Source organism: Apis dorsata, unplaced genomic scaffold, assembly GCF_000469605.1.
Source record: "Apis dorsata unplaced genomic scaffold, Apis dorsata 1.3 scaffold_376, whole genome shotgun sequence".
Classification (NCBI taxonomy): Eukaryota; Metazoa; Arthropoda; class Insecta; order Hymenoptera; family Apidae; genus Apis; species Apis dorsata.
This window is the reverse complement of record NW_006263639.1, coordinates 747,463-758,822: the sequence shown is the minus strand read 5'-3', so window position 1 is coordinate 758,822 and position 11,360 is coordinate 747,463. Positions and strand designations below refer to the sequence as shown.

The 11,360-nt window shown below is 25.9% G+C and overlaps 1 protein-coding gene across 1 annotated transcript in view; it reads left to right on the top strand.

The window, feature by feature from the left end:
• Positions 1–11,360, top strand: part of LOC102671034 (cytoplasmic dynein 2 heavy chain 1) — a 44,544-nt gene that overhangs the window by 13,704 nt on the left and 19,480 nt on the right. The window contains exons 18-29 of the mRNA XM_006618824.2: positions 288–569; positions 1,690–1,933; positions 3,292–3,799; positions 4,810–5,202; positions 5,917–6,096; positions 6,782–7,147; positions 7,320–7,438; positions 8,122–8,432; positions 8,500–8,648; positions 8,932–9,210; positions 10,183–10,412; positions 10,971–11,099. Of these exons, the coding sequence (XP_006618887.2) occupies positions 288–569; positions 1,690–1,933; positions 3,292–3,799; positions 4,810–5,202; positions 5,917–6,096; positions 6,782–7,147; positions 7,320–7,438; positions 8,122–8,432; positions 8,500–8,648; positions 8,932–9,210; positions 10,183–10,412; positions 10,971–11,099 (3,190 nt within the window). The remainder of the gene's footprint in view (positions 1–287; positions 570–1,689; positions 1,934–3,291; positions 3,800–4,809; positions 5,203–5,916; positions 6,097–6,781; positions 7,148–7,319; positions 7,439–8,121; positions 8,433–8,499; positions 8,649–8,931; positions 9,211–10,182; positions 10,413–10,970; positions 11,100–11,360) is intronic.

Sequence of the window (11,360 nt, the reverse complement as noted above, 5' to 3'; positions counted from 1 at the left end):
AAATAAAATAAAATAAAATAAAATAAAATAAAATAAAATAAAATAAAATAAAATAAAATAAAACAAAATAAAATTCTTATATTGCATGATAAAAGAATCTGATCACAATATTGAAAATGTTATCGATACGTGTGTATGCAATTTCAAAAAAATGAAGAAAAATACAAAAAAGTTTTGAGATCTGTATTATAATAGTAAAATAAAAAATAGTAAATTAAAAAAATATGATAAATAGTTTTGAATTACTCTCTCGATGTTATTAATAATCATTTTCGATATTTGTTAAGATTCTTCTGCTGTCGGAAAGGATTCGCTTTACGGAGAGATGTGAAGTAGCTTTGAAGGAAGGTAGTACAGCTTTAAAAAAGCTCGTCGAATATCTCGAAACGCAAAGAACTCGATACAGAGGTTTAGAGGATGCTGGTGATAAATTAACAGCATTGAAGGCACGCGGGCTTTTGCTTGATACTGTACACCATTTGGAGATAGCTAGGAATCTTTTAAATGTTGTACAACGGGAAGAAAGCACTGTTTGGACTTGGCAGAGACAATTAAGAAGTTACAGAACAGTAAGCTCGTATATATTTTATCATTTTATTGTTAATTACTTTCCATACTTTTATTTTTCTGACATTTTTCTTATTTCTTTTAATAATTTTATAAAGTTGATGTTTTTACAAATATTACTCGTTTGTTAAATGAGAACTGAAAGTTGCAATAGTTAAACTTAATTCATTGCAAATTTATTCTTTCGTTAAATGGTATTTCATATTTGTTATTATGAAAAACTTTTTTCATATCACGGAAACATGGAAATATATTTTAACAAAGAAGTTATAATATATTTTGATAAACTTTTTTTTACAGTTTCTTTGCAAAGTGAGTTGTATTAAATTGTAAAATTAAACAGATGATATTTTAAAAGAAAATATAATTAATTCAAATTTCCATAATTTGTACTATTAACTTTTAACTTTTAACTTTTTTATTTTCCAATTAAAGCTTAAAAATAAATATAGAAAGTCTATTTTAATAATCAAACCGAATTTTAAAAATTATATACATAATTATATTACATAATTATATTCAAAAATATTAGATGAATTTTATTTATTAAGTTATAAATAATTTAAGTTTTCATTAGATAAAAACAAAATAATCTCGCATTATCTTGCTTCATCTTAAACTTAATTTATATTAATAATATATTATAATATTAACAACAAATTGTCTAATAAATAAGTTTCTTATCAATACTTTTGTATACCATTTATACAACTTTTATATTTTTATCTTTAGAATCAATTTTTCTAAATATATATATATTAATAAACCAATACAAGTTGAAGTTCAAATTTTTTAATCTTACATAAATAATAAATTTACAAATTTTAATTCTTTTCCCCATATAAAATAATTTCTGGCGAATTTCTTATTTTTCCTTAAAAATCATTTCTAACGTCATTATCATTTCATAATAAAATAAATTAATGTTGGCCCAAAAACAAATTAAGAAAACAATATTATAAAGAAATTAAGTAATTAAAAGAGATATTCTTTATTTGACGTTAGAATTATTATATATATATAGATTATTCAAAGCCTATTAACCGATGAAATTTATTTATTATTATTGATTAAAAAGATTGGATCCTTAGTCGTAATACTATCCGTATCTATTAATTGTAGGACAAAGAAACGGTGATACGGTGCGCTGGCGCTGAATTTCTATATCGTTTCGAGTATCAAGGAGCGGCGGTGGGATTAGTTCAAACACCATTAACCGAAAGGTGTTTCTTGGCTCTTACTCAGGCAATGAAACTCGGTTTAGGCGGCAGCCCCACTGGGCCAGCTGGAACTGGAAAAACCGAGAGCGTGAAGGCACTTGGCGCTATTCTTGGCAGGCTCGTTTTAGTTTTCAATTGCGATGAAGGTAATAATATATCGACATTTACGAGTTCCAAATTGTTTTTGCGTAGTTCGATTTCCGTTTTTACGACTGCGTTTTAAATTATCTACCACAATTCGTGTTTTCGTTAAATTTCTTTTGGAAAATTAGCTTTTGCTATTAATTTAACTGTTCAATATAATTTTTAATATAAATTATTTTTATGTTACTCATTGTTTTATTATTTATTTCATTAATATTTGATATTATAGGAATATTTTTAATTTAAAGGAATTAAAAAAATGTAACTTTTATTTTAAAGCTTTTTCTTTATCTCTTATTTGATTAAGAAATTTTTTGAAGTATTGTAAATCGTTTTTTCAGAAAATAATGTTTCATATTATATGAAAATAATTTTGGATAAAGGAATTCAGAGTAGATTTAAGATAAAAAAAATTATTAAAATTACTTTGTTCGTTAATTTGTTATATTATCATTTTCGTAATCTCATTTTATATATTCATTTTAAAATATCAATAAATTTATAATATAATAAACCTAAGGAAAAAATATATCATAACTATGATAAAAATAAAAATTAGAAAAAAATATATTTAAAAAATGCTTAAAAAATAAAAAAATTAAAATTTTAAAGCTCTCGTACTTCAAAAAATAATTTTATAGAAATTATTTTTTAAATATTATATTAAATTTGGAAAATTTTTTTATCATTAAAAAATAATTATATAATTTTGATCTTTTTCATCTTATTTATAAATTATTCGCTATAAATCAAATAGATATTATTAATGAACTGAATACTGTCTATCCAAATGTTATTAATACAAATTTATTATTCTCTTCATAGAAATCATCGTAACATATTTGATTCACCAAATACGATATCAAGTAGGCGAGAATAGAATAAAACGAATTTGTAAATAAAAACATTTGGCGCACAGATGATGCAATTGCTGTTATTTTAGACATGCTTCGAATAGAATTCGATTTCTTAAATATTGGTTTAGATATTAGGTTAGAATTTAAACCAATATTTACAATTTTTCATAGAATTAAAAATGAAAAATTTTACATTTTTAAACATAAGATAAAATTATAAGATTATAGATATCAAACTTACCTAGATATTTAAACACGACGATTTTTACAATAATAATTACTATATTTAATCATGTCTATATATACAAAATTCAATGTATAATACTGAAAATTTTTTATCAATCACAAAAACTAACAAATACTATCCTTCTTTCAAATTTCAATATCAATCAGTCACGAAAGTGTTTCAGAAATTTATCCAAATCATATTACATTTAATAAGCATAAAGTTTTACAGAAGAAAGAATGTTAATAATTTATAATCGTATATTCGAACGCATCAGGAATGGACGCCGGAAGTATGCGGCGTATACTCGGCGGCCTTGCCCAGGCCGGTGCATGGGGTTGCTTCGACGAGTTCAACCGCCTCGAAGAGGAAACGCTTAGCGCGGTGGCCATGTTGGTCAGGCCTCTGCAAGAAGCGGTTCGCGATGGCTCATCCCAAGTCCTGTTAGGCGATCAAAAAGTGAATCTGGATCCACACTGTTGCGTGTTCATCACGATGAATCCCGCTGGCTCCGAGTATGGCGGTCGACGAAAGTTACCAGATTCTTTGGCGCGGTTGTTCAGGCCGATCGGTATGGCGCATCCGGACAGATCTGACATCGTGAAAGCATTGTTGGAGTGTGCCGGATTTCTGGATGCCTCGACGCTCGCGAAACAGCTCGTGGAGACACTCGACATCGCGGAGATACTGCTTTCGAATCAGCCTCACTACGATTGGGGCCTTAGGGCCCTTAGGTCCGTACTCGACGCCATTTCTATGAGAACCGATTTGGATGAAACTAGCAGGTTTGGTGTCTTTGGATAATTTAAGGATTAATTATAATAATTATAATGTGAGATATCTAATTTTATCGTTTAGATTTATGTTGTTTTTATTATTCGTAGCAAATAATTTTTTGGATAGATATTGAATCATTTTTAAGGAAACATATTATCTTGTAAATCTCTATCTTAAGTGACACGTGAAGATCAAATAATACAATTAATCATTATTTATAAAATATTGTTAATTAGAAGATATTATAATGTTTTATTTTAATCTATGTGATTATTTTTTTAAATTATGCAATTATACTATTCGAAAAAATGTTTTGTAAGAAAAATATCTTATGATGATTATCAGATTGCCTATGGAGGTGTTTTTTAGATTTCAATGTAATCTTTGTTTTATTTATTTAATCTTTTTTTAATTGGAATATGTTTTTATTCAATTTGATTTTAATAGTCTACTTCGAGACGAATTCATTAATTCATTTATATCGATATTTAAAGATCATTCATTGCCATTTAAAATTAAACGCAGTCAATGAATTAACTTAATTATATTGACTTAATTGATTTAATTTTTTAAAATGATTCAAAATAAGTTAATTTAATTGATTTCATGTTATGTTAATTTTTAAAATTTATTGAAACTCATTATCATTTAAAATGTATTATTAATAAATTCTGATTTTCGGAATCATCTAAAAATCCAATTCTAATTGAATAAAAACATATAATCATCAACATCAATTTAAAAAATTTTAAAAGAAGACAATTTTCACAAACTTTGAAAATGATTCAATCTAAACAAATCTGATACTCATCCCCTTTAAAACAATAAGTTTTATGCAAAAATATTTTGAATAACATATAATTTAAGAGATAATTAAATGGATAAAATGAAACGCTCTGAATATGTCAATTCCAATTAAAAATACTAATCAACCAATAGTATAAAACCTGAAGAATGCAATTTTTGTTAAAAATTGAAAATCTAGTAAGCAAAATTTAATATATTTTTTTTATTGCAGATTAGTAGCTGCGATTCGGTCTTCAACATTGCCAAAATTGACAGAAGAAGACACTCCTCGATTTCTCTCACTTCTAGAGGATGTTTTCCCAACAGCGGATCCATCATCCTCCACGTTCATCGAGAGGAAAGATTTGCAAAATGCTTTATTCGAGCTTTGCGCCGAACAAGAGTTAGACAAGGAAATGGCGAACAGATGCATTCAACTGAACGACCAGTTGAAAAGTAGAACCGGTGTGGCGATCGTCGGCCCGCCAGGATGTGGCAAAACGACTATCAGAAAATTACTGTTCGAAGCCTTGACGAAAATCGGTGAAACGGTTGTTCAATTTCACGTGTTTCCTGGTGCTATGCCGAAATCTAGACTTTTGGGCCGTGTCGATCCACAAACAAGGTATTTCGAAAATGATAAATTTTTAAGATATAATTAACAAGTTTCTTTCAAATTAATATTTATAATTTACGATATGAAATCTTTTTGATATAAAATCATATGTTAACCAAAGAATGTTTTTTGTGTCTTTTTTGGAAGCAAAAAATGTGAAAAATAATTATCAAATTATTTATCAAAATAAGAATTTCAGAAAATGACTTATTCTTTTTTAACATTCTATATATATTTTAGAGATTATTGTTTAGAAATTTTCATAATTGAAGAAATGTATAATAATTTTAATTCATCATATATTCAATTTTGAGTAAAAAAGTTATTTACAATTGTCTTATAGAATATTAATTTATTATAATATTATTTAACATAAATAAATGGTTCTTTATTTTATTGTTTTTATTATAAAAGAATAACAGAATTTTTTTAATTAATTAATAACGCAAGAAAATTTTTATTATAATCAAAAATAAAACGATTTAACGTAACGGTTCATAATTATGCTCGATATTAAGATTTGAATTTTAACGTTCAAAAAGTTTTAATATCATTAAGAATTACTTAAAAGTTATATGAAATATCGAACTTATCTATAATTATTCATATCTTCTTCGAAATAAATTAATTATCCTTTTTTATTAACATCAAATTCATCAAAATAAAATAAAATATGAAATATATATATTTATAAAAAATTGATCATTTTTTTCACTCTATCAGAGAATGGAAGGAAGGTTTGTTATCCAATGCTGTTGCAACAGCCGGAGATTCAACAACTTGGATCATTTTGAATGGTGATGTGGAACCAGATTGGGCCGAAGCTCTCAACTCTGCTTTAGATGACAATCGATTATTAACTTTACCCAATGGTGTGGGCGTGAAACTTGGATACGGGACAAAGTAAACTTCTCTTCTTCCATAATTATCAATTTGTATTCTATCCACATAAATTGCAAGCATTTTAGAATAGAATAAACCAATCGATCAACTTGATTGAACATATTCTGAAAGTGTTAATTTGAAATATTTAATTTTGTTAAAATTTGTGATTTATGGATTTATCAAATGAAAAACAGGGTTATCCATTGAGTTTTTAATATAAAAAAATTCTTTTTTTTTCGTATTCTAATATTTAAATATATCTTGATTAAAAATTCTGTTTTAGTTTATAGTAAAATTTCAAAATACAAAGTTATATTTAAAAAAAGAAAATTAAAATTCAAATTTTATCTGAAACTTTTAAATAAATATAAATCAAACGAATTACTTTTTGACTTCAATTTGAAACAGGAATTACATATTACATATTGTAGAATATTAAAAAACTTCAACTTATGAACAAAAGAAAATTTTTATTTCTATTATATAAATTATATTTGTATTTTATTTATCAATTTTCCAGTAATTTTCCGCGTTAAATATTAAGAATATTACATAAAAAAGGCAAAATATATTAAATAAAACGACGAATCAATTAATAACATAATAAGACGAACAGAAGAAAATTTATTTTCAATTTATTATTTATTATTTTGAAGAGAAAAAAAATTTATTTAAAGAAAAAAAAATCATATTTTCCAAACAGATTCATCTTCGAAACTCATAAATTAGCCAGCGCCAGTCCCGCTACGGTATCGCGATTGGGGGTAGTTCATTTGGGTTCAACGAGTTCCAACTCTTTGCTGCTAACTTCACGATTAAATGCACTTCCGGAGGCGGCGAAGGAACTCGCGAATTCCCATCTTTGTTCCTGCGTCGAGGAGTGTTTGAAGATCAACGCAGACGTTTCCTCAGCGTCTGGCTTAATGGACTCGGCATTTTGCCACTTGAAGAACTCTTGTACCAGTATTTCCGCTTCTTACGCTCTACTCGCGTCTTTATGCAGCCAAATAAGGAACGAAAGCTCTAGAAATGAATTGGCACGGTTAATTTACCACCTCACTGATTGTTGGTAAGAAAATTTAAATTAAATTATTCGATATTTGTTGTTAATTTTGCTTCGAATCTATTGTATATGTTCTTTTTTAAATCAATAAAATAAATAAAAAGTTATTAAATTATATAAAAAAATATAAATCAAGTGAAATTTTCAGGAAATGAATTATTATTATTTGGAATTATAGGTGTCCAAATCAGCAGAAACCATGCTCTGTATTATATAATCAGAATACGGATAGATTGGAAACTGTCCGAGATGCCGATGAATCTATGGATACCGATGACGGTCCTGTTTCACTATCGGGTATTTTGAAATAATTTTTTTTTATTTTTGATAAAATCTTACACATAAATTTTTTTTAATTTAATTTTATATTGGTAATTTAACTTGTTACATGATAAATATGCATAAAAATTTAACATTTTATATTTTCGATTTGTTTTTTCAATTAAATTTATATCATTTTTAACTCGTTATATTATTTATTGATAAAATTTTAATCTAGAAATGGTGTGAATTACGGTATGTAAAATTCCTTTGTGAAACTTTTATCCGCAAATTTTCCATTATATTTGCTTAGTTTTGTTAAAAAAGAATGTTCGAGAGATTTTTAAGAGTTAAAATTTCATTTATCACAGTTTTTATAAAAACGATGCTAAAAAATGTATTATAATACAGAGTTTTTTCATTAATTAACTTAAGCTGGATAATTTTACTTAATCTTTTAAGCAAATCATATTTTTATTTATATTTTAATACATTTTAATCAAATAAAATAATGACAATGATATTTAATGATAACTTGAATAAAAAATTATTTATTAATGATTTATTAAACATTTTACAAATAACAATTTTAATTATAAAAAAACATGTAATAAAATTAGTGATGCATCATCAATGATAACTTGAATAAAAAAAAAAATAAATATAATAGAATAAAAACTTTTATTTCACTTCATGGTTTTATATTATCTGTAATTCAGGTGATATGAAAGGAGCGTTGTCGTCTGTTTTGCCATGGATCAACAGCAACCAATCGATAATGATTAGGGGACCGGAGGGTTGTGGAAAAAGCTCTTTGATATCCGTCATACTTTCCTCGATACGAAACATCGAGCAATCGACATTGATAAAAGGTTCATCTCTCTATGGTCCCCAAGATTTGGTGACCAAACTAAAAAGAAACTGCGTACAATTAAATTCATCTTCTCACGGAAGAACGTATAAACCCAGAAATGGATCTAGAATTATATTAATTTTGGAAGATCTGCATCTTGCATCCAAAGATCTGCAGGTATTAAATGAGATTAATAAATAAATATTAATAGAAGAATTAAACAAAAAATTGAATCTATTTATAGGAATTAGTTCGTCAATTGATCCAAGAAGGAGGATTTCACGAAGAAGATTTAGAATTTGCTAGAGTTTCTCTAACTATTATATGCACAGCTGATGCAATGACCAGATTGCATCCCAGATTAGAAGCTCTTCTATCCACTCATTATCTTCCGTAAGTAATTATTAAATTTAATATCAAGTTTCATATATTTTTATCAATTGGATTTAATTTTTAAAAACTTGATGCTTTTAATGATATACAATTATTAAAATTGAGACTTTAAAATGTAAAAATATTCGTTCAAAAAAATATTTCCAATCAGTTATATTTGAATTTTTATTATTTTTATTCTTATATTTGTTTACATTCAATGCATTCATACATACATTCATGTATACATACTAATTTCTCAAAAATATATTCTAATGTTGAAAAAGAATTTTTCATTTTATAGATATCCAAATTCGAGAGACATAGCAGCCATTTTAGAATTACACCTAAGAGACTCTTTGAAAGGGGATCATGTTATGATTGAATCTTGGATCACACAGATGGTACCCGTCATGTTGGATGCTTTTCGTTCGATCAAGTCTTCTCACGGCACGTCCGTCGATTGGACTCCTAAAGATTTGATCTTATGGGCAGACAGCTTGAAGTATTATCCTTCTCCAGAAGATGAGTCGAATATCACGCGTCATTTATTAGATGCTGGAAGACGAATGTTCCATCCTAGGTAGGTTCTTTCTCAACAGAGAAAGCTTTGAAATTTGAACGTGAAAAATATTCGATTTTAAGCTTACGAGTTTAGATATTTTTTTATTCCATAAATCTACAAGACAAATTTTTAAGATTCAAATTTCTATTGCCTAATATTATAATAAATTTTTATTATACAATATTATTTAAATATTAAAAATCAAATAAGATATCAATGGTTTAACGCTTATAAGTATCGTATATCAATTTTTTAAATGCAACAAATAGTTTTTAATTGTTTCTTTATGTTGTCTAAAAATTACATTGGTCGATGTTAATTTTTTTATTTTTTCTATATATTATATATATATAATAGAAGAGTTGCAAATTAATTGAATAGAAAGAGGATAATAATTTAAAAAATTATTATATAAATATCAATTAAGTTACAAGCAGTTTAAATTTGCATTAGATACATTCCATCTCGCTTTGTTTAACTCAAAGTTCAATTAACTTAATAAATAAATAAGTCTTAATTAATAGTTTTTATATCAAATTTGTATTTATTCTCATTCTTTAGAATAAACTCTCCAAAAGTATTTTAAAGAATATATTAATATTCTATAGAATAACCAATATTAATCTATATTTCTTTTTTTTTCTTTTTTGATACATGAAGACTTTATAAAAGAAAAAGAAAACAATATTAATTTTTAGCATTTCTCAAATAACGAAAATTTAAGAGTCTTTATAGAAAAGTCTTTATAGAAAACATTGCAAAATATTCTATATAAATGATTTTTACTACTTTAATCAAATATTATCAATATTGAGATTAAAAATATTCTCTTTCATTGCATAATCGTAAAATTGAGGAAAGATTTTAATCTAAAAAACAATAAGTAATAAATAAACAATAATGAAACAAAAAATATTTAGAATTCATTAAATTTAATTCCATTGAAAATTTTCCATATAAATTATTAATTATTTTTAAATTTTTCATAAGACTAACATCAAAAGATCAGTCTCGTTGGGAATCCATAATCCTCTCGAAGTCTGCAAATTCTATAGTGACCGGAAGCGACGTATACATATGGAAACGAGGGAACAATGGACTACTGCCTTTAGACCAGGATCAATGGCGGAACGAGATAATTAACGCTGCAGCGAGATGCGCAAGGGAAGGCGATCCAGTGCATGGATCGATTTCGTTTCACCTGTTGCACACTGTGGCTAGTAAGCACCTTTCAAAATTAACTTAACATTAACCTTATTTCGAAAGGGGTTTAATCCACTGATTATTTCATCTTGATCTATATTGTACATTGCTTAACGATTATATTTGTGAAATTTATCGTTGTTAGCTATATCTTTCATCGTGTAATTAGTGGTTTATGATTATTGCTAAATTCGATTTCAATCTTACAATTTAATTTGAAAGGCATTCATTTTTGTCTGAACATTAAAACGAATAAAAAATAAATTAATAAATTGAAAATAATTCTAGACTTATTATACAGTTTTATTAATAGAATATAATACAATAAATAATTTTCAATTGTAAATGATTATTTTATGGCAAGAGATTAATAATCTTAAAATTTCTGTAAATTTAGAATAATTATTTTATTTTATTTTATGTAAATTTTTTTAGAAGGATTTTTAGAAGGATTATTTTTTGTAATAATTGAGGAAATAATTTTTTTAATGATTTTTATTAAAACATTTGTTCCTTGTGTGCAATGCACAATTATTTATATATGTAATTGTGAATTTTTTTAAATATTTGATAAGGTTTAAGTTGGACCTTTGGAACGAATCTACGAGGTGTGATTCTGATTGGACGGCCTGGTGCTGGAAGAAAATCGGCAGTGAGACTCGCTGCCACATATTCTTCGCTTCGTTTGATTGATTCGGGACCTGGTATTGCATATGTATTTTGAAATCTCTATATTAAATTCTATTAAGCGATAAAATTGATTTAAAATTTATATGCGGTATTGCATATTCATAAATATTTAAATTGTTAATACATTATTCATATGATGCGTTATTAATAATCATTTTTATGAAATTAATAATTAATAAAATAATTAATTTAAAAGTAGTATCAAACTACAAATGAGATATATATATTACAACATATTTAACATCCAATAAATTTTTCATTTGAAAATTGAATTA